Here is a 24,770-nt window from a genome sequence, read left to right on the forward strand (position 1 = left end):
GAGGACACCGTGTGATACTTCCAGATCACTTTGCTTTATTCAAAAATACTTGAAGCGGGACCAAAATCAAGAGTCCGATTTAACTTTTCATGCTTGAAAACTCTGAAGATGGCGTAATAACATGTTCCGCAACATTTGTTTTTGTATAAATAACAATGCAGTTGTGTTTTTTTATATCTTTATTCATAACTGTTCTCGATTATCTCAAGAACTGAGGGCGTAGTCTCACCATCATTAATATTCATGAGCTGACCTTTGAGTGACAACTACAAACAAGGGCTGCCAGTAAGGGTGGGTGAGGTTACGCAGTCTTTATAATTTGATCTGATTGGCTGTATGCAAATGAATGTGTGATGACATCACGAGCATCAGAAAATAAGATCGTTGAGAGAAGCTGAACTAAGGGGAAATAGAAAATACAATAGAAAAAACTGAATTCTACTTTTTATATTTTTTCAGTAGAAAGACTGTACAAAATTGACAAGGATTACAGTAACAAGTGATTTTAGAAATGATTAATGTTTCAGTTTTGACTCCAACTTTAAAGTATCGACATTAAGAGGCCCTTTAGGTCAATCAACCACATGAATTTTAGCAGAGTGCGATATTGTTTCCCCTCACATAACCTTAAAATCTGCGTGTACGAAAGACGACTCAGTAAATTATTCACTTACAATAGGAACCTTAAACCCCTCAGAATAAATATCTGCCTAAGAGCTGTCACCATTCTTCTTCACCCACCGCACCGAATCGACTGCATTGTGAAAGAAAGCTACTGCAAGGGGACGAATAATTTTAGGAACCATACCAGCATAACTACTTACAAAAACCAATGTTATGTGACATTTGGTTCAGGAACTTGCCTGAGCTGAAATAAATTTCAAATGGTTTCGATTATCTGAACCGATTTACTTTGTCCATCACAAAAAAAGCAAATTGTTGAGTGTTGTTAAGTGAAGGAAAAGTAAGGGAAAACAGAAATGTGCAAAGTTCAGTGAAACAGTATGACATGAATAAAAATAATCCTTGTAATTTGCCTTTAGTAAACTGGAATACAGTACAGTTTGTTTTGTATTACGACTCCAGCTATTTTAAACCTTGTAAGAAAATCCACTTTCATCACTGAATGAATTCAAGCACATAGTTTTCTGTATTCTATCACTTTTTATACACTGTAATATCCTGTTGTGTGTGTGATGTAATGAGTTCCACAAAGGACATTTTCAAACTCAAAGAGGTTGTCTCAAAGCAAAAGCAATATCGTCCATCACTAACAAGAAATATTTTACAGACACACACTCACACAGACTCACACACACTCAAAGTTTCTCTCCAACATCACACTCATAGAGGCACACATGAACGCTGTGGTAGTATCCTGATCCTGCTACTGGTCTTCATAGAAAACTTTAGCCATGGCAAGGCCGACCTTAGCCACCTTCTTGTCTTTGGCATCGGGGCCCATATTAGCGCGGGCCAGACCCATCCAGTACTTCTCTGTGCGGGCCTGGTAGTCCGCCAGCGTCTCCCCATCCTGCACTGGCAGGTGCTCATCGTCATCTGGAAACCACACATGCAGGGAGGAAGGGTTAAGGAACCCCACTGGTATGCAGAGCAACGGTTTCAGACACTTTCACAGACGTTTAGACACAGGCTGAAAGTTACACACACAAAGAAAACAGACTGGATTCATGAACTTACCTGCACATTACTAAGTCAATAGCATTACATTTCTATGTATGAAATGTGCTATATGAATAAGGTTTCATTGATTTGGTAAGAGGAAGGCCAAAGAGGAGGTTTATGGATGTGGTGAGGGAGGACATGCAATTGGCTGGTGTGACAGAGGAAGATGCAGAGGACAGGAAGAGATGGAAACGAATGATCCGCTGAGGTGACCCCTAACGGGAGCAGCAGAAATTTTTATTTCAATTTTCCTTCAAATTCCCTTTTTTGAGATACTCAAGGCTTACTTTTGATATTATCAGATATAAACTACCAGTGCTCTTTGGACCAAATAGGTCCAGTTTATGTGTAGTAATATCATAGTACATTTGCATTGATTCAGGACTGAATTCTGCAAGAATTTTCTTTTCTGGATGTTAGCTCAACAAATGTATAGTAGAGCCCTGTGTGGGACTGCTTTCTTAATCCCGCTCCCACTCGTTCCTGCTGGATTTCTGACCATTACTGCCTGCATCCGCAATGTGCATGTTACATTCCCACAATGTGCTTGTCTACTCCCACCTGCTCCCGCAGACATTCTGACCATTCAGGCCCACACAGTAGAATTCCACTGATTTTGTGTCTTCTCCCGTCCCGCAGGGAAAACACGTTATTTTACTGTGTACTATTAATAAAGGGATGTATACGTGTCGGTAATAATGGAGCGAAATTATATTCTAGTGCATAATTACATTGATAGTAGTGCAATAATTAAATTGATACTAGTGCATAATTACATTGATACTAGTGCATAATTACATTGATACTAATGCATAATTACATTGATACTAGTGCATAATTACATTGATACTAATGCATAATTACATTAATACTAATGCATAATTACATTGTACACCTATTCTAGGGCAAAATTAAACTGTATTTATTTGACTTATTATCTTAGAACCTATGTTGTTTGTGTTGCTGAGGTTGTTTTACATTTCCCAGTGTCTTAACACACTGATCAGGAGTAGCGCTCCTCTATTCTGTTCTCCTCCTCTGCATTTATACATGACACGTTGATGTACTATCAAAAATATTGCACCGTTAAACGTAACTGAAAAACGAATCGACTGGTTTGCAAAGTTTTTTTATTCAGCTGATAAAAAATAAAATAAAGAAATAAAATAAATAAGGGTAGCTACTATGTTGGCTCCACGGTCAGTGACAAACACAACACGGAGTTTCCTAAACAGCAGGTTGCTGATGTTCTCTCCTGGTTTTGACACGCCATCTCCGAAGGGAGCCATAAACAACACCCTTGAAACAGGACCGAAATCATTGTTTGTGTAATGGATGGTGCTGGATATGAATGATGTTTTGTGGTAAAACCTCAGTCCATACTATATCTGTTGTGATGGCACATATATTTCGATGATGGGCTTTATCTCCGTTGCCATGACACCTGCAGTGCCTGAGCTCTCCCCTCCACATCTGGGTACAGTGGTTGGGGGAGGCAAAACATCTTTTACATCGAATTTGCCATATTTAGCGGCTATATTTACAACGTCTTGAACTACGTCAACAAAGCCTTTCCTGGCGACGAAGTCATACGGCCGAATGTCTCTACAGCAAAGTGCGACACATTTCTGGATTATATCTTGTTTAATATGTGCAGGGAGAAGTGCTTTATGTTTGAAAGACAGTTTACTCTGACTGGGGAGAATGGAGCAGGTATGTCACCTCAACCCAAAGGTGCCAGACTTGTGTACAGCAACACTTTTGGACATTTGTCGCAGCTAAGTCCAGTTCTTTTCCACCTTTGTCACAACTGAGAAAATTTTCCAAATATCAGACTTCCTTGCTTTGTTTTTGTATTGTAATGACCAACTTTGAGCTTCTTTTCAACTTCATTGGTTGACTCCATCTTTCTTGTTAGCGCGAGCTAAATCAGGGGACCCGCAGTTTATTTTTTAACTTCCTGCTCCCGACCACAGCAAAGTTAAAACCCTCACTCCCGCAAGATTTGCTGTGGCCACAGGACACACAGGATCCCAATCCCAATGCAGTCCTCTAATGTATAGCACTGGTATACTTTAATGCTTAACATAATATGAATAATAATAGTAATAACTTTATTTATATAGCACTTTTCTAAAACAATGTTACAAAGTGCCTTACAATGAAATAAAACCAGAAAAGGCAAAAATAAGAATAAGACCTAATAAGTTAAGAGTAAAAATAAAAACAGTTTGAATAAATAAAAACAAATATCAAACATTTGTAAAGGCTTTCACAAAAACAAAAGTTTTAATATGAGATTTAAAAACAAAAGATATTAACTTAAAATGTGTGCTGAAAGTGTGCTCGTGAAGACACAAACATGTTGGTAGCGTCTAAGTAGCAATATTAAAAACAAAGTTTAAGTATCTCAAAAAATGAATTTGAAAGAAATCTTGGAATAATTTTAGTATACTTAAAAAAAAGAAAACATTAAATATGTACCATACATACTACATTAGTGACAATCTGTCATTATGCAGTCCCATTCAGGTCCCTGCTCGCCCACCAAACTCTCTTTTCTACCACCCACCCATCCATTATCACCAAATAAAAGAGTGGAGAATAAAAGAGAACCAATCGATAGTGAGGGCAGGATAAGAAAATCAGACAATGAAGAAAATCAACAATCCATTACCTTCCTCATCATTATCCTCACTTTCCTCTTCGGACTCGTCATCCTCGCCCTCATCGCCTCCTTTTGCCTCATCCTCTTCCTCCTCATCGTCCTCTGACTCTGACTCTTCCAGCCACTCCTGTGTTTCTGTGGGGGGAGAAAAGGACCATCAAAACACACAACACCCTTTTCTGCTATAACCTTTCCTCTCCTGCTGGCATTGTCTTGCATACCTAACCTTCCTCTTCTTATCACCTCATCTCTAATGTACCACAAATCTTAAAAGCTACGCACTTTGACCTAATTTCTTCGTTGTGTAGTCCCTACCGGACAAGGTTTCATGTTGTACTAGTTATGTGTAGTATGTGTGTGTGTGTGTGTGTGTGTGTGTGTGTGTGTGTGTGTGTGTGTGTGTGTCCATTCCAACTGATGTGGGAAACAACAAAGGACTCACTGGGATCCATCTCAACCAGAACTTCCCACTGGTCCATCTTATGGAGGTCAAGGCAGTAGAAGTCGTTCAGAGTGAACTGGCGGTCTCCCACCTCAAACATCCCCCCGTACAGATACAGCTTCCCCTGACGCACTGTGGCCATGGCGCTGGACCTCGGGCAGGGCTCCACCAAGGGGGCTGAGACAGAGTCTGATGGGTGGGACCACAGAGGGGCGATGAAGATTTGAATTTGAAGTTAAAGGATAATATTGTTGTTTTTTTTTTACAATTTTGGTCTTATTTTCATAGTATTTGCCATCATGCATACCAGTTGCACCATCATTTTACTCACCGGATTATTTTGGAGATTTGGGATACGGGACCACCGTTGGACACAGCTTTAGAACAGCAAATCTTATGGCGCAACGCAATGAGATCCTTAAATTTGTCCTTTCAAAAATAAAAAAACTTAGTGTCTCAGTTAGACTGTGTCCATGAATTCCCATTATCTAAGACTTCTCTGTTGTGCTGGTCAGGTAATTTCTGGTTACTATTACCTACAGAAAGTATGGGCTGATCATTACCGCAAGTTGAACCAGGAAGTCGCTCAGCAGTGCGATGGACATTTTAGGTAATAGCTTTCAACTTGCAGTTTTGTTTTCACTCCCAGATACATAGTTTACATAACTGGGTTAAATTGGACTTTTTGAAACATGTCTGTTGCTCGTGCTCAGTTGCCCCGTAAAGACAGCAATGTAAAGCTGTGTCCAGTGGTGGTCCCGCTTCCTAGATCTCCACAATAACGCCGCTGAGTAAAATGATATCATAATCAATATACATGAAGGTCAAAATTATGAAGAGATGACCCAAGCTGTAAAAATACGGAATTATCCTTTAATGACAACCGTCGGAGTACAAAGTTATCAGAAGAGTGATGGACACTGATCCACAGAGGATTTAGTGAAAATTAATCACCCGTCTTAAGACTCGTCGGCATCATTAAAGTGAAATTCAGAATTCTGTGAGGGCCAAAGAAGCCTCACCTTCGTCTTCTTCCTCTTCTTCCTCCTCCTCCTCGTCCTTTGCCTGCACCCCGGCGATCACTTCCTTGATGGTCATCACTGTTCCATCTTCTGTCACTATCTCCTTGATGACCTCGATGGGTCCTTGGGAAGCGGTAGCCTCCTCTTCCTCCTCTTCTTCTCCCTCAGTTCCACCTCTCTTCTCTCGCCGACGTCGCTTCTTCTCAGTCTTGGTTCCCTTGGCAGACAAGATAAAGACAAAGGGCATAATGAAAGGTAAACACCAGGAGTAATCAAAAGGGATTAGGAGGTTAATTTACCACAACAGATAACACTACATATGCAGGGAGTGTCTCCTCTGCCGCTGCATAGGAAAGAGGGAATCTGACCGCTTAGAAAACGTTACGCCCTTTCTCATGTACATTTCGCTGTTATTGGTTCAAATATGGAGTTGTAGTGTAGTAAAGTATGTCATTGTATTAACCTGTTCTCTTTCATCCTGCAGAGATAAAACTCCAGAGAAAGTAGTTTAATTCCCAAGGAAAAAAACAAACTGGGCAAAGATTTCATTCACTGCAGAAATGCCATGTTAAAATTGAGACAATTTAGCAAATTCATGTAAGAAAACCCCCAAAAGAAGTGTAATCGTATAATTATGAAACAAAACCACTGAAAACTGTTCTCCTTCAAAAGAAAAAAGCTTTCTCATTTTACTTCTGAAAATGCTCTCTTTAAAAAGAAACAACTTGGAGGCGTCTGGGTAGCGTAGCGGTCTATTCCATTGCCAACACGGGGATCGCTGGTTCGAATCCCCGTGTTACCTCCGGCTTGGTCGGGCGTCCCTACAGACACAATTGGCCGTATCTGCGGGTGGGAAGCCGGATGCGAGTATGTGTCCTGGTCGCTGTACTAGCGCCTCCTCTGGTCAGTCGGGGCGCCTGTTCAGTGGGGAGGGGGAACTGGGGGGGGATAGCGTGATCCTCCCACGCGCCTCATCTCCCTGGTGAAACTCCTCACTGTCAGGTGGAAAGAAGCAGCTGGTGACTCCACATGTATCGGAGGAGGCATGTGGTAGTCTGCAGCCCTCCCCGGATCAACAGAGGGGGTGGCTCAGAAGAATGGGGTAATTGGCCAGATACAATTGGGGAGAAAAGGGGGGGTGGAAATAAAAAATACTCTCAAATCATGATAAATAATTTAAATTGGTTTTTGATGAGTGAATAACTCTTGAAACATGATGATATTTCCGAGTGTTCAGATATACTGTTTTCACAGCACCATAGAAAACAACTTATGCCGCCCCTAAATACATAAAAATGACTTGGAAGTGTCGGAGGTAGTAAGGGAGGAAGTGAGGTAGTACCCCATGTCATGTTAACTAACACTTATTGGCCTATCAACCTGAAAACCACTGAGCAGCAGCATTTAGAATTACCCTGAACTGAGCAGGGAACCATCGGTTCTTCGTCATGTCATACAGGTACAGGTCATTGAAGAAATCTCCCTCCAGAGTCTCTTCCTCTTCCTCATCACAGACACCACCAAACAGCACAGCCCTGCCTCCTGGGCCCACTGCGAGGGAGAACCCGGACCGAGGAGGGGGCTTGCTTCCTGAAGGATTAACCCTGGACCAAGACCACTTCTCTGGGAGACAAGAGGGACAGGAGAGGAAAGCTCAACATTCACCTTCAGCTATTAAATTCAACATATTCACAGCTGACACAGTATGTGTCTCTGAATCACTGCCAAAGTTGTGTTTGCCAGTGAGTAAAACGTCCTGGTTTGTCGATAAGCTCCATTGTGTAAGAAAATGCAATTACATTACTATATTAGCTATACATTATGTATGAACTATATCTGTCATGTAGTATCCATCCATCCATTATCCGAACCGCTTATCCTGCTCTCAGGGTCACGGGGATGCTGGAGCCTATCCCAGCAGTCTTTGGGTGGCAGGCAGGGAAACACCCTGGACAGGCTGCCAGGCCATCACACACACACACACACACATTCATATCTAGGGGCAATTTAGTATGGCCGATTCACCTGACCTACATATCTTTGAACTGTGGGAGGAAACCGGAGCACCTGGAGGAAACCCACGCAGATACGGGGAGAACATGCAAACTCCACACAGAGAACAACCCGGGATGACCCCCAAAGTTAGACTACCCTGGGGCTTGAACCCAGAACCTTCTTGCTGTGAGGCAAACATGCTGACCACTACGCCACCATGCCACTGTAATGTAGTATTGTAATTCACACTGTCTTATACATTGGAGCCTATCAGCAAACCAGGAAGTGAGCGTTCACATCCATGGATGCAGCCAGTGACACAATTTCAGTGGTGTTTCAGAAACACACAGAACACTGCTCAGCATCTTGGCTGAGTGTTATCCCTACAACATACAAACAGAGAGATGATGTTGAAAACCATGATCGTTTCTCTTTAATGGCTCTTTATGATAGTATATCTAAACCAAGAACTTTAGTACCAGTAATGAAATCTATCATCCATCTTTAAATGCTACCCATAGCAGATATACACTCACTGGCCACTTTATTAGGTACACCTTGCTAGTACCGGGTTGGACCCCCTTTTGCCTTCAGAACTGCCTTAATCCTTCGTGGCATAGATTCAACAAGGTACTGGAAACATTCCTCAGAGAGTTTGGTCCATATTGACATGATAGCATCACGCAGTTGCTGCAGATTTGTCGGCTGCACATCCATGATGAGAATCTCCCGGTCCACCACATCCCAAAGGTGCTCTATTGGATTGAGATCTGGTGACTGTGGAGGCCATTTGAGTACAGTGAACTCATTGCCATGTTCAAGAAACCAGTCTGAGATGATTCGAGCTTTATGACATGGCGCGTTATCCTGCTGGAAGTAGCCATCAGAAGATGGGAACACTGTGGTCATAAAGGGATGGACATGGTCAGCAACAATACTCAGGTAGTCTGTGGCGTTGGCACGATGCTCAATTGGTACTAAGGGGCCCAAAGTGTGCCAAGAAAATATCCCCCACACCATTACACCACCACCAGCAGCCTGAACCGTTGATACAAGGCAGGATGGATCCATGCTTTCATGTTGTTGATGCCAAATTCTGACCTTACCATCCGAATGTCGCAGCAGAAATCGAGACTCATCAGACCAGGCAACGTTTTTCCAATCTTCTATTGTCCAATTTTGGTGAGCCTGTGCGAATTGTAGCCTCAGTTTCCTGTTCTTAGCTGACAGGAGTGGCACCCGGTGTGGTCTTCTGCTGCTGTAGCCCATTGGCCTCAAGGTTCGACGTGTTGTGCGTTCAGAGATGCTCTTCTGCATACCTCGGTTGTAATGAGTGGTTATTTGAGTTACTGTTGCCTTTCTATCAGCTCGAACCAGTCTGGCCATTCTCCTCTGACCTCTGGCATCAACAAGGCATTTTCGCCCACAGAACTGCCGCTCACTGGATATTTTCTCTTTTTCGGACCATTCTCTGTAAACCCTAGAGATGGTTGTGCGTGAAAATCCCAGTAGATCAGCAGTTTCTGAAATACTCAGACCAGCCCGTCTGGCACCAACAACCATGCCACGTTCAAAGTCACTTAAATCACCTTTCTTCCCCATTCTGATGCTCGGTTTGAACTGCAGCAGATCGTCTTGACCATGTCTACATGTCTAAATGCATTGAGTTGCTGCCATGTGATTGGCTGATTAGAAATTTGCGTTAATGAGCAGTTGGACAGGTGTGCCTAATAAAGTGGCCGGTGAGTGTATGTACACCAGTAATGACAAAACTAAACCCTAAGACAAGAGACATGTTTTTTTTCTGAGTTCTCAAACAGTTTTTGAATACAAAAGAAATATTTTTCATTTAAGAAAGTCCTTTGTGTTTAAGAATAGTTAGGTCCATGGCTACAGTTTAAAAGGTGACTGTAGTTTTTCTTAACAACCAGAACAACCGGGATTTCACTCCTACCTAAAACGACCATGGGCGGTCAAAATGACGGCCGGTTTTTAAACTCTATCTTCTGTCAAGATAAATACCCAATTGAGATATTAATGCATTACATATGTTAGTATGTCTGTTAAGAAAATAACTGACACCAAAATTAACATTTTAACAACTTGAATACTATTTTTCAAACAATTTAAAATAGCCGCTGTCCAACGCCTGTAACACTGCAACACGTCGGTGGTAGTCATGGTGCGTCTGTAACGGCGTCTGCAACCAGACATGTTGGAAATAATCAAAAATCAAGTTTATACTATTACTCTGCACTGGAGAATGCCAGTGTGTTTCTAGGACAGAGCAATGAACGTTGCGAAGGAAATGATGCGACCAACATGCGTCATAAATAATGACATGACATGCAAATTATGCGGTCATTTTGACCGCTCATGTTCATTTTAGGTCAATCTTATCATAACTTTTATTGTGTGCAATTGATCTAAAACTCTTTTCAATGCAAATATGTAATTTTAAGAATATTCAGGGAGTGGCAGGTCTGTATCTTTTTTTTCCCACAAAGTTGTTAAACTTTGAAAATCCAAAACGGTCAAAATGACCACCGTGGTCATTCCCCCACCACTGCTACCAGACCCCTTGAATGTTTTTACAAATTGACCACTGTAGAGAAATCAGTGTGTGTTAGTTTCAACTAAGCAAAGTACAAATTTCCTCAGGATATCATCAGCTTTAAATTGACAGGGGAGGAGTGCTTTCAGAGCAGCATCTAGAGTTTTGAGCCAAACCCGTTTTCAGATTGCTTAGTTCTCAGTTTCTTTGCATGCTGGAGCAAACAGAGCCATCTTTGGCCCAAAGGCCTTCAGCGTTATAGTAGGAAGCCATATTGTTTTGCTGTGTGACAACAAAATAATGCTGTACCTTGGTCCTCCTTCCCCTCTCTCTTCAGAAGGAACATGTCAGCATGAATGGTCCCTTTCTCCACGTCTTTCTTGGCTTTCTAAAGAGACATACAAACGCATTCACACACAGGATTTTTCAGAAACGCCGCAGCACAGAAAGGACAACAGACACATGATACAACCATACGTGCACATCCATCCACAGATATACACCACAATTAACGGTACGTAGACACACAAACACACACACACCGCTTTAGAGTATCCCCCATAGATGATGACGCTGGAGCCGTCAGGTGTAGAGGTCATCTGGCAGGCGGAGCGAGGTGAAGGGCCGGAGCCCGACGGAGAGAGGCGAGACCAACAGAAGGAGTCCAGAGAGAAAGAGTATATATCGTTGTAGTAGATGAAGTCCCTAAGGGCGGGGAGAGGAGAATGAGGGAACTTAGACGAAAAGGACAAAATTAAATTTCATAAAGCTGCTGGAGCTTTGGTAGTATCACATATTTAAGCTGTAGTGAGTAATAAGAACAACCACGAGACTATTTTTTCTTCGTTAAGGGAAGTTTTTCCTTATCCAATGTGAGGGTCTAAGGATAGGATGTAGAGTTGCTGTAAAGCCCACTGAGTCAAATTTGTAATTTGTGATATTGGGCTACACAAATAAAATTGACTTGACTTATTCTCTTGAAGATTTATTTTAGTTTGACACTGAAGCTTTGACCTGCTCACCAAAAATTATGGTAAACAGTCACAATACTCAAAATAAGACGACTTTTTGGGGAAATTATACACACACATAAGGCAAATAGTATCATTTTTTTCCAAACAAACAAACTAACAAACAAACCAGTTTGTCAAGTTCTCAATATCTGATAATTGAATAAGGAATGGACAGGAATGACATCCAATGGTGAGTTTTTGTAATTAAGAACACATGCTCCAGTTTCCTCCTACAGCCCAAAGACACGTAGGTCAGGTAAAACCGGCCATACTAAATTGCCCCTAGATGTGAATGTGTGTGTGTGTCGGCCCTGCAAGTGGCGCCCTGTCCAGGGTGGCCCCCACGCCTGCCGCCCAATGACTGCTGGGAGAGGCTCCAGCATCCTGTGACCCCGATTGGGATAAGCGGCTTAGATAATGGATGGATTGGATATCAAGAGATGGACATGGACAAAAGCGTATAATTCAGTTAACCCTCCTCTTACCTGGCACTCTCATGGAAGCCTCCAAACAGCAGCAGCTGTCTTTTACTCAGCACCATGCGGTGGCCGCTCCTTCCGGAGGGTCCACCTGCAGCCCTGGAAAACACAACACATGTCAAATGTGATCCCAGATGTCTGATCTCTGAAGTGGTTTAGATAAAAATAAAAATAAAAAATAAAAAAATACATGAAAAGCAAACAAAAATGCACAGCACACAAAATTTAGCGAAGATACTCCCCTACAGCCACAATTGGCATTACACATACACACACAGTCCATGTTTCACTGACATGGCAAATTATTGAAGACAACTTGCAATATGATTTTGCCCACATAGGAAAGGTCCTACAACTTTTGGGGCATCCGCGTAGCATAGCGGTCTATTCTGTTGCCTGCCAACAGGGGGATCGCCGGTTGAATCCCCGTGTTGCCTCTGGCTTGGTCAGGCATGTGTCCTGGTCGCTGCACTAGCGCCTCCTCTGGTCGATCACGATGCCTGTTTGGGGGCAGGGGGAACTGGGGGGAATAGCGTGATCCTCCCACGTGCTACGTCCCCCTGGTGAAACTCCCCACTGTCAGGTGAAAAGAAGCAGCTGGTGACTCCACACGTATCGGAGGAGGCATGTGGTAGTCTGCAGCCCTCCCGGATCAGAGCAACGAACGGGACAGCTCTGAAGAGTGGGGTAATTGCCCAAAAAATACAATTGGTGAGAAAAAAGTGAAGAAGAAAAAAAAAATCAAAAAAAAAAAAGAGAAGCTGTCTGTTTCATTACATTATATTTATTTAATAAGTGTAAACATCTCAGTTTAGAAAAGACAGAAGAAAAGAGAAAATAAAAAAAAACAGATGGGTACACTCAGTACAGTGCAGATCTCCACCAGGTGAAGCTCCCCTTAAAACAGGCTTTTCAAAGGTTCTGAATCACCTCAACCACGAGAGGTTCCTGATCATACAGTCATACTAACTGTGCACAAAAATGATTAGGCCGACAGGCCCAGTAGTATGTGAGATTAGCAGCGGACAGACACACACATGGACAGAAAAATTTGTTTTTTTTATGCCGTTACGAGACTTTTGCGCAGCACCCATGTTGACTGAATGGAAATATGGGGAAAAAAGTTTTTAATATGCAGCGCTCAAACTTACATATCTAATAAAAACGTTTTGCCTGTCAGCCTGTGGATGCACTAGGTGGACCCTTACACGAATGCTTTCATTTAGTTTCGTTTCTTTATTTACAAATATAAAAAATTAAAAAACGATACAACATATAATTTGAAAAAGAATGTGAAGAATTGCCTAAAAACCCTCCAGGGGCTTGAAACGTGGCATTCTCCAGGCAGCATACTACAAGAAACAGTTACAGCAATGTGGTACGCACAACTTGTGGTTGGTTCTTTACTTCATCCTCTGCCCTTTTCAAACATGGGCCAGTTATTTCTTGTGTTGCTACAGAGAGTTTGCAAAATATGTTCACTATTATTTCCAGCTGTTCTTGTATGCCTGCCTATATATTTTATTTTGTTATTTTAACATGTTCGAATTAAAATCAATATCAAAACTTGTGTGCATAAATCAATAATTCCAGATATAGCAAGAAACAGAGACACAGTTCAGCACAGCTCCCGACAACAATGCATCCCATAAACACCCATGTTACACAAGTACAATGAATCAGTCATAGTCACAAGACACACACACACACACACACACACACACACACACACACACACACACACACAAACGAGTCTAGTATGAATTTGCACTTTCCAAAAAGAAAAGGTTTGCTATGCAACCATTTTGGTCTAACCCCAACCCAACCCCATCTTTATTGTCATAAATAATGAAGCTGGGCTAATCACTTACAGTCGCACATGTGCGACGCATGCGCGACTGTACACATCGACGGTTGACTTAGATCGGGCAGCAACAAACAGCAGCGTTGGTCGAGCAAACTAGAGAGTGAATGAAGAGAGGGAGCAGTGGTACCAAGAACAAACATTTTTCAAAAGTTTTTGGATCATCACAACCATGAGAGGTTCTTGATCATATAGTCATAAGCGGGCACAAAAAAATATGCTGATAGGCCCAGCTGGATGCGAAATTAGCTGCGGACAGTAATCCAAGTTTTCATATCGACTACCAATACTGGTTATATTAGCCTGGATGGATGTGATCGGTTTCCACTGTAGCACCACTGCTCAAAAAGTAGCTATTTCTATCCATCCATCTATCTATCTATCTATCTATCTATCTATCTATCTATCTATCTATCTATCTATCTATCCATCCATCCATCCATCCTTTACACTTTGGGACACCTACTTGATGTTCTCCCAGGTACGTGTAGCCAGATGCAGCACCCACAGGTCCTTGTAGTGGTAGAACTGTTCCCCGTCTGGAGAGGCAAACTCTCCTCCAAACACCCACAGCTGGCCCCCACCGTGAGGAACCACAACTGCCTGGGGGGAAGAAAGGAGGGAGAATGTGTGAGAGAGGAAGGAAGAGGAGAAATGAGGATGAGGTAGGAGTAGAAATTAAAGAGGGTATGGAGGAAGGGAAGAGGAGGGGAGAGGAAGAGAGGCATGAGGACAGGAGATGCAGAAAGAGGGAGGAAAATATAACAAAGCATTTGTTATGTATATAACAACTCCCTAGTTTGGCATATTTTCATTTGTTATGAAGGTTTAACAGAGGAAGAATGATATCACTGTTTTTAGGAAGGAAGGGCCACAGGCCCCATTAAGGCCCTGATGATTTTGCTGAAAAGTTGTGGGAGTATTGAAAGTTGTGCTGGAGTAGTCTGCCCCATAGTGGTCTAAATGAAGATTAACATATCTGCTGTAGTTCAACCATAGTACTGGCATATAAAGAAAATAGCATATTACCTTAAACAATGCTCTTGACGGCTATCCACTCATTAATAGCACTTGCCATTTGACAACTGATACGATGTAGCTAATAAGACTAATTTCTGTTAACGTTCACCTGGTGTGCACAGCGTGGTGGAGGAGGGTTAGGGATCTCTGACTTGGTCCAGCTGTTCTTCTTAATGTTGTAGAAAAACAGCTCGTTGTATAGATATGTCTGCAAAGAGAAGCTTTTTTTAAACAAATGGTACCTCAAATGACTCTATTGTAAATGAATAACATGTATGACATTTCCACCTCACCTGATTTTATATAATAGAGTGACAACACAACTTTTGGAAATGAGAGAATGGCATGCGACAAAAATCACCAGTTGGATCCCCCCCCCCCAATTTTCCCCCTTTTTCTCCCCATATCTGGCCAATTACCCCGAGCTGTCCCGGTCGCTGCCCCCCCCCCCCTCTCTGCTGATCCGGGGACCGCTCTGACAGACCAGAGGAGGCGCTAGTGCAGTGACCAGGACAAATACCCACGTCCGACTTCCCACCTGCAGACACGGGCAATTGTGTCTGTAGGGACGCCTGACCAAGTCGGAGGTAACACGGGGATTCGACCCAGCGATGCCATGTTGGTAGACAACGGAATAGACCGCTATGCCACCCGGACACCAGTTGGATTTTAACACTACATCGTACAACTTACGATGATGCATCTTAGTCTACGGAGCTACCAAGACGCACCGACAACATTTTGGGAACAGTGTTGTCGACAAAGTCCACGTGTAAAGTTGTTAATACCTTCTTCCCGTTGAAAAACTCTCCTCCAAACAGGATGAGTTCATCTTTCTCAGGGTGGGCAGAGAGAGAGGCGTTCAATCTGGGAAGCGGGAAAAGACGTATCGGATTTAACTGGCAAGGGACATGCTTCATGTAAAAGCAGTGCCGGATAAATCATAATAAAAACATATGATATCAATTAACATTATTTATTTGAAGGCTAAAAGAGTCAACATTCACATCAGACTAAAAAAGCTGCACTTCTGAGAGCCTTCAGTGAGTGTTTCTATTAAAGGTCTCAGGAAGCTGTATTCCCACGATTATGATTTTTTTATTGCTTGTTATATTGTTCTACTATAGCTTATATGTATAGGAAGTCAGTGATGTAGGTGATGGCATGTAAGTGGACTTTTTTCTGACTGTTTCTGAGAGAGAAAGTTTGCATCGTAGCTCAAGGATCCCAGAATTTACCATATCCCAACATATCCATGTATTAATATTACATATCCAAGATGTTGGTTTAAAAAAACCTCAAATCAATCTTGAGCAGTTCTCTAGAGGAACAGTTTAACTAAACAACTATTTATGTGTAGAACAGTTAAAAACTTAAAAAGAGGAAGTAAGCACTTCTTTACAACCTGTTTCTGTCTCCTCAAGTTTATAAAATGGATATAAAGGGGTGTAGATGTAGAAGACAGATGTGGAGGACAGAAGATTTTAATTGGGAGTGATGAAGAAGGACAGGATTAGGAACGAGTATATTAGAGGGACAGCTCAGGTTGGATGGGTTGGAGACAAAGCAAGAGAGGCAAGATTGAGATGGTTTGGACGTGTGTGGAGGAGAGACGCTGGGTATACTGAGAGAAGGATGCTGAATATGGAGCTGCCAGGGAAGAGGAAAAGAAGAAGGCCAAAGAGGAGGTTTATGGATGTGGTGAGGGAGGACATGCAGGTGGCTGGTGTGACAGAGGAAGATGCAGAGGACAGGAAGAGATGGAATCAGATGATCAGCTGTGGCGACCCCCAAGGGGAGCAGCCGAAAGTAGAAGCAGCAGCAGTAGTAGTAGTAGTAGTAATAGTAGTAGTAGTAGATGTAGAGGACAGTTAAGGGCGGTGTCCATGTATAAAGGATATAAAGGGGTGTAGATGTAGAGGACAGTGAGGTGTCCATGTATAAAGGATATAAAGGGGTGTAGATGTAGAGGACAGTGATGACGGTGTCCATGTATAAAAGATATAAAGGGGTGTAGATGTAGAGAACAGTGATGGCGGTGTCCATGTATAAAGGATATAAACGGGTGTAGATGTAGAGGACAGTGATGGTGGTGTCCATGTATAAACGATGTAAAGGGGTGTAGATGTAGAGGACAGTGAGGTTGGTATGGGTTAAACTGAAGGTGGCAGTGTTGCAGCAGATCACGCCAGCTTCTCACAAGTCTATCCAGAAAGTTTAGTTGGTTAACATCGGTGTGTCATTTTTCTACTCGCCTCATATTTTATTGGTCTAACGCACTGGACCCCACATTTTGCCTACATCACATGGTCTCTGTCTTTGATACCCCCATATGACATATGGCAATTTGGAGGGGGCTGATTGCAATGTGCATTTTCCATCCGGACCTGAAAGCGACCATGTGATGGGTCTCACGTTTTTTTGTAAATTTAACATGAGGACAATCGGTTTTACCACCCTACACTCATACCAACATGAGCTGAGCTGAAAAGAAATGCAAAAAAAGTTTACTACCAGTTTGTTAGTCTTACTCCTCCCAAACAAACAGAATCTATTATTCCTTACATGCATGAATGAGAGCAGCAAGATGTGCATCCAGCAGTCTTTTAAGGATGTAAAGGTTTTTACCTTGCTGATGGGGGGGGACAAGTGGTCTCCACCACCTGGGTCTTCTTGGCATCTAGACTCTGAAACTCTGCTATCAATGCTTCCAGATCCTCCTGAAGAGTGAGGGGGGGGGGAGAAGGAGGACCGCAAAGAAAGGGAGGTGTAAAGGGCAGAAATAAAAGAAGAAAGGTCCCAAACAGGATGGCGAGAAGGCAAGTAAAGGTCAGGAAAGACACACAGGAGGGACATTGGAAAAAGAAGAAAGGCTTTCAGGAACCATCAGTGTGCATTTCAGTTACATCATTTGCATTGTTGATGCAAATGATGTGATGACGTTTTTAACACAGAAAATGATTATTTGGCCCTGCGATGGCCTGGCACCCTGTCCATGGTGTCTCCCCGCCCACTGCCCAATGACTGCTGGGATAAGCTCCAGCATCCCGCGACCCTGAGAGCAGGATAAGCAGTTTGGATAATGGATGGATGGATGGAAAATTATTATTTTCTGTATTAAAGAGATCATCACATCATTACATTCACACCGACAGCTTTGCAGCACTTACACAGAGAATACAAACTCCATATGGATTAGGGTTGTCATGATCCAAAATTATTTTGATCTTCGCACAAGTAGAAATTTAAGGAAAACAACTTCTGATGAGCCATTTCTATTGACCAAAACAGAAAAAGTATTCTTATTAAACTAAAGCAATTTCTTCTACATTATAACAAAACAAAATTCAAAATAGTGAAACAGTATCAAATTATTATATATAATAGGTAGTGCACGCAGATGCTGTAATATAAGTATTTATTCAGGTGTGGTATTATGTGAAAGAGCACCAGTGGAAAAATACACGAAAGTCTTTGGGAGAAGGACAGGATAACAGTAGTTTAGGAGGAGGAGGACAGGATAACAGTACTTCAGCAGGAGGACAGGATAACGGTAGTTCAGGAGGAGGACAGGATAACGGTAGTTTAGGAGGAGGACAGGATAACAGTAGTTTAGGAGGAGGAGGACAGGATAACAGTAGTTCAGCAGGAGGACAGGATAACAGTAGTTTAGGAGGAGGACAGGATAACAGTAGTCCAGGAGGAGGACAGGATAACGGTAGTTCAGGAGGAGGACAGGATAACAGTAGTTCAGGAGGAGGACAGGATAACAGCAGTTTAGGAGGAGGACATGATAACAGTAGTTTAGGAGAGGACAGGATAACAGCAGTTTAGGAGGAGGACATGATAACGGTAGTTTAGGAGGAGGACAGGATAACAGCAGTTTAGGAGGAGGACATGATAACAGCAGTTCCGTTTACCTCTTCACGTTTCGACCGCTTGGAAACCTTCTTCTCCATTTTGGCAGCAGTCTTTTCCGCTCCTTTCACCTTCTTCTCTTTCTTTCCTTTTTTACCCATGACTGCTGTGATACGCTTTTATGTCTACTTTTCGGTAATTCCGTGGATTTAAACTGTCGCTTGACTCAAACCGGCACCACATGGAAACCTAAATGAACTCACACGCCTGACGCGTTTTACTTCCGGCAACAAACGCGACGTAATCAACGTTTCGAAATCCCACCGCGCCCTCTAGCGTCCTGGATGAGGGAACGAAATAGGAGAAGTCTTTTTCTCTCTGTCCATCCCATGCATTCAAACTGTAAATCAGGGATTTCCAAACTATGGAATGTTCACGATAAGCACATTTCGTTTGGGGGCACAAAAAAAAGCAAATGTAATTTCTTTTTTGTGACCAATTTTTTTTTAATTTAGATAAAAAAGAAAACTTTTATTGTCATTATTTCCATGCTTCTGAGTCAGTGATTTAATAATTATGTTCCAACATGTGACTGCAATGATGAACGAATAGAGAGAAGTTCTCACTTTTTGACAGGTAATGAGATTCTAACACTTATTTTACTGCACGAAATATTGGGTGGGTTCCAGGCCAAAATGTACTGCCACACGTGTGGGTCACGGCACTAACAAAAAAAAGGTTTGGGAACCTCTGCTGTACATAAACTACACAGAGGCCAAGTTTGTTTTATCTGTAAAACCCTAAATCACAACTTAGTCCCAGAGGGCTTTACTTAAATGATGGGCCTGGATAACCCCTGGTGCCCTCTTGCCTTTTGGGAACAGTGATAACGACCCAGCTGCCTCGTCGCACTATGACTGTCAGGTTAAATTTAAGATCTTTTCTGAACCATTTAACTTCATACCAAGGACAGAAGACTTGCAGAGACATCACAATTCGATATAATCCTGACTTATTCGTTATGCGAATAACGATTTGTGTAAGAACTGTGATTCTGAAAGTACTGAAATCTGACCATGAAAACAGTGGAATCATATTCCCAAAGACAATGCATGTAACAGATATAGTAAGACTCACCTGCCATTGTAAACGTTTGTTTTGTTTTGTTTTGTTTTGTTTTTCATCTGTCTGCTGTTTCTTTTTCACAGATGTACTCAGGCTGGTAACTTTGAGTTGAGTGTTTTCTTTTTTTCAGTGGGGAAATGGTGAATGTGTAGTTGCGGCAAAAAAAAAATTGAATTAAGACAAAAAGAGCATTTTTTTCCAATAAAATTTAGACTAAAATACCAATTCTGCAGTCAGCATGGCACTTTAAAAATCACCCAACCAAAGTACCGCATTTCACAACTGAATGGGCGGCATGGCTGAGGAAGTAGAGCGGGTCATTGGAAGGTCACTGGTTCGATCCCCAGCTCCTGCAGAGAGCGTGTCGAACTGTCCTTGAGCAAGACACTGAACCCTTAACTGCTCCTTATGAGCAGGTTGGCACCTTGCATGGCAGCCTCCACCATCAGTGTATGAATGTGTGTGTGTGTGAATGGATATGTGAATGTGTGTATGAATGTGTGTGACTGTGAGGCATACACTGTAAAGCGGTTGGTAAACTAGAAAAGCAGTCCATTTACTTGTTACCATAGCCTGTTAAGTTTTTACTTATATACATATGCAGATAGCGAAGTTGTTGTGGCCCGGACCCGTCCCACACCCGACACTTTCATCCGGCCCACATACTGCGTGGAATGATGGCACTTGGGCGGCCCGCTCCCGTTTGCCAGATCTGGGCCAGAACCAAGCCATAGCAATGCCGCATATGCCACATATTTGCCAAAGGTGGTCCATATTTGTTTTGTGATATTTGGGCCATATTCACCATTTACCACACGGGCCACTTCAGGGTCACACCCAGATTACATGTTGCCGAGAGCACCGCATCTTTGCCAAGAAAGGCCCACATGTGATTTACCATTTTTGGACCAAATTTGCTATTATGCACATGGGCCACTTCAGGCTCACGTCCATTGTGTCAGGGCCAGAGGAAGGCCATCAGTGCCGCATCGTTGCCTGAAGTGGCCCACATCCAGATGCTGTCTGGGGAGAGAGGATTGAACCTGACAGCTTCAAAGGGAACACGTGACAGTTCAGATAAACCCTGTCCTAAAACTGAATTTCATGGATGTGATAAACAACATGGTACCAGGGACTCTGCACAGAGTGTGAGGGCCCACTTAACCAGATCTACCACAGTTATAATGCGACCCGATAGTGATGTTGCTGAGGCTGATAAGGCAAATGATGATGTTGATGGTGTTGATATCTACATGATGTGTGGGTGTCTATGCGTGTGTGTGTTATTACAGAGTGCATGAAACTGATTTTTTTTTTTGTTGCTAATGTGTATAGTACATGTCCTTCTGTCTTGTCCATGTCCGTATAACTTGTCTCCATCAGCCGTTTAGACTCCATATTCATCAAGGGTGTGTGGAATTTCACAGAGACAAGTACCCACGAGTAATGTCCCTTAGCACCCTGGGACAAGCCACCTGCCTTATTGCTGCTTGTTGACCGCACTGGCAAACAAGCAGTACACACACACACACACACACACACACACACACACACACACACACACACACACACACACACACACACACACACACACACACACACACACACACACACACACACACAATGCTCACATTTATGGCAACACCAAAAAAGTGAACACCAGAATTAGAGATAGAACTGGTTTTATTAGCCAAATGAGATAAACATCCATCCATCCATTATCCAAACTGCTTATCCTGCTCAGGGTTGCAGGGATGCTGGATAAACATGTTCAATTAAAAAAAAAAACATTAAACACACACACACACACACACACACATTATGTCTGCAGCTCCTGCATTCAGTTTTCCCACTAAAGATGTAATGGAGAGTTTGTGTGTGCATGGATTCATTGATACACACAAAAAGTAATTCAGTTCATTTCTGGGCCGACCGGCTACCAAAACACAAATGTGATTGTCCTGCTGCAGGCTTGGCACCTCCTGGAAGCATGGGTAGTAGGTCAGCACGCAATACGTGTTTGTGTGTGTGTGTGTGTGTGTGAGAGAGAGAGAGAGAGAGAGAGGAGAGAGAGAGAGAGAGAGAGAGAGAGAGAGAGAGAGAGAGAGAGAGAGAGAGAGAGAGAGAGAGAGAAAGTGTGTGTGTGTGTGTGTGTGTGTGTGTGTGTGTGTGTGAGAGAGAGAGAGAGAGAGAGAGAGAGAGAGAGAGAGAGAGAGAGAGAGAGAGAGAGAGAAAGTGTGTGTGTGTGTGTGTGTGTGTGTGTGTGTGTGTGAGAGAGAGAGAGAGAGAGAGAGAGAGAGAGAGAGAGAGAGAGAGAGAGAGAGAGAGAGAGAGAGAGAGAGAGAGAGAGAGAGAGAGAGAGTGTGTGTGCGTGTGTGTGTGTGTGTGTGTGTGTGTGTGCGTGTGTGTGTGTGTGTGTGTGTGTGTGTTTGAGTGTGTGGTTGTCCACTGTCCACGTCAGTACCAGAAGTGGTCTACTATGGGACTTGCTGGTGCAGAAGTAACCTCGTTCTAACCTGGAAGTCTTTTCGAAAGCGTCTCGGTTCATTTTTTGCAAATCAAAAGGTTACAGACTTTATCAGCTGCCATCTAAAATGTCATTAGTTTGGTTCATTATATTCTGAAGTCACAATGCTTGACCTTTATGATGTGTTTATGGCATCTGACTGACTCGTACGCTGAGTAAACTCTGTGTGGCGTGCATAAATATAGAAGTCAGACTGTGCTATCGACCAAACCCTCCTGCAAACAGACCTTGTCCTCCAGGACAGACAGGCTCCTGTGTCTGTGTCCACAAGCTAAATACAAGGAGTTCATGACCAGGTGCACCACCAGGAGAAGTGGGTGGAGGGAGGTGGAATAAGGTGAGTACGGAGTTAAAGATGGAGACACGGTCGTTCATATAGCGGACACCAGACTAAATCTCCCATCCTGCGTCTATGAAATGATCCCCATCATGACAGAAAGAGGGGATTTTATGGAGTAATCTTTATTATGGTCAATTCAGGTTTTAATTTTGTCTTTCCTTTGGGGTTTGCAGTTTAATTCCGTCAAGATAAGCAGCAGACCTCCTCGCCTATGAAATGAACGCCCGTTATTTTAACACAACTGGGCTGTGATTTGGCAGAGGGAGGTTGGAAACAGTATAGATAGGTTTAGAGATGATCTGCATAAACGCTGAGCTGAATATATGATATGATAAATGATATACGATATTATATATGATATGATATGATATAGCATAATGTAACATGGAATTATATATAACATGAAACAATATATGATATAGCATGCATGATGTGATAATATATATAACACGATATATAATATATGCATGATATGATATATGATATGATATATGATATAGCATGCATGATGTGATATATATATTGACACGATACATGATATATGCATGATATGATATATGATACGATACAATGTATATGTATATGTATATGATGTATATGATCTGATCTGATACAATATATATGATATGATATACATGTATATGTATGATATTGTATGATATATATGATATATCATATGATATGGGGGGGGTTGACAGTGGCTCAGCAGGTCGTCTGGTAACTGGAAGGTTGCCAGTTTGATTTTCGGCTCCTCCTTGCAAAAATGGCGAGGTGTCCTTGAGGAAGACACCTAACCCCTAACTGCTCTCGATGAGCCGGTTGACGCTTCGCATGGCTGACACCGTCGTCGGTGTGTGAGTGTGTGTGTGTCTGTGTGGGTGAATGTGAGACATTCATTGATTGTAAAGTGTTTTGAGTGGCTGTTGTAGCTGGATGATATGATATGATATGATATGATATGATGTGATTCATTGTTCACTTGTTGATAATAAGTGCACAGTGCACCCAGCAGGGAACAGCTTTGGGATTCATGAACACAGTACATGACAACCTTTACAGGGGACCTAAACACCAGGAAGTTACAGCTGAAATGGACGTCAAGTATTGTGACGCCGCTTTTTTTGTGTGAATGCTGTTAAGAGTGGCATCCCAGATAGCATCCGGATGTGGGCCACTTTAGGCAATGGTGCGGCACTGATGGCCTTCTTCTGGCCCTGACAAAATGGATGTGAGCCTGAAGTGGCCCACATGTATAACAGCAAATATGGCCCAAATATGCCAAATCACATGTGGGCCTTTTTTGGCAAAGATGCGGCGCTCTCGGCAACATGTGATCTGGGTGTGACCCTGAAGTGGCCCGTGTGGTAAATGGTGAATATGGCCCAAATATCACAAAACAAATATGGGCCACCTTTGGCAAATATGTGGCACATGCGGCATTGCTATGGCTTGGTTCTGGCCCAGATCTGGCTAACAGGAGTGGACCGCCCAAGTACGGTTGCCAACTCCTTGAAATGGAAATAAGGAACAGGGGACAGGGACGGGGGTTGGATGGACGGGACGGCGTGGGCATAACAAATATAATGTGCCGTACACTATACATACACACACATATCTATATCTATATCTATCTATCTATCTATCTATCTATCTATCTATCTATCTATCTATATATATATATATATTTATAATAAGGAACGATTCCTTATTTTAAGGAACGCTTGGCAGCCCTATGCCCAAGCGTCATCATTCCACGTGGTATGTGGGCCGGATGCAAGTGTCGGGTGTGGGCCGGGTCCGGGCCACAGCAATTTTGCTATCTGGGATCAGAAAACATTATATGAACATGAAACCAAGGTTATATTGAAGAAAAGCATTGGCTTAAATGTGGATGGTGATAGACTTCATGAGCCGCAGCTGTGCAACACAACCCACATGGCTGTTTAATGAAACGATGCTTTTGTGTTTATCAGGTTGTGTTTTTAATAAGTTTTGTGCATCAAACTAATGCTAATCTAAACTGGACTTGAGCAAGGTTCTGTGATTGCCGTCACGAATAAAGCAGCCAAATGATAATCACTGACCGGGCCATTCACACGCAGCACATGAGAAGGAAACCCTTATCGCTTGCCCGTTGTTTCAGTGACCTCTAATAATTTCATTTCCTTTCACAAAAA

At 42.6% G+C, this 24,770-nt stretch overlaps 1 protein-coding gene across 1 annotated transcript; it reads right to left on the reverse strand.

Annotated features, from left to right (window-relative positions):
- Positions 1 to 23: 23 nt before the first annotated feature.
- On the reverse strand, positions 24 to 18,873 carry klhdc4 (kelch domain containing 4). Its single transcript, XM_056282023.1, has 13 exons — positions 18,664 to 18,873; positions 17,372 to 17,463; positions 15,532 to 15,610; positions 14,853 to 14,951; positions 14,190 to 14,326; positions 11,866 to 11,958; positions 10,910 to 11,072; positions 10,677 to 10,755; positions 7,233 to 7,441; positions 5,819 to 6,035; positions 4,797 to 4,985; positions 4,364 to 4,489; positions 24 to 1,560 (listed from the first exon to the last, which is right to left on the reverse strand). The coding sequence occupies exons 1-13, from the start codon at positions 18,760 to 18,762 to the stop codon at positions 1,388 to 1,390; spliced, it is 1,755 nt and encodes a 584-aa protein (XP_056137998.1). The 5' UTR covers positions 18,763 to 18,873; the 3' UTR covers positions 24 to 1,387.
- Between the last annotated feature and the right edge of the window lie 5,897 nt (positions 18,874 to 24,770).

Source organism: Lampris incognitus, chromosome 6, assembly GCF_029633865.1.
Source record: "Lampris incognitus isolate fLamInc1 chromosome 6, fLamInc1.hap2, whole genome shotgun sequence".
In the NCBI taxonomy this organism is placed as follows: domain Eukaryota; kingdom Metazoa; phylum Chordata; class Actinopteri; order Lampriformes; family Lampridae; genus Lampris; species Lampris incognitus.

Coding starts and splice junctions, on each gene's coding strand:
- klhdc4 (XM_056282023.1), bottom strand. CDS start 18,762: ATGGGTAAAAAAGGAAAGAAAGAGAAGAAGGTGAAAGGAGCGGAAAAG. Junction 17,464..18,663: donor AGCGGTCGAAACGTGAAGAG/GTAAACGGAACT, acceptor CTCACTCTTCAG/GAGGATCTGGAAGCATTGAT. Junction 1,561..4,363: donor TGAGGATAATGATGAGGAAG/GTAATGGATTGT, acceptor TGTGGTTTCCAG/ATGACGATGAGCACCTGCCA.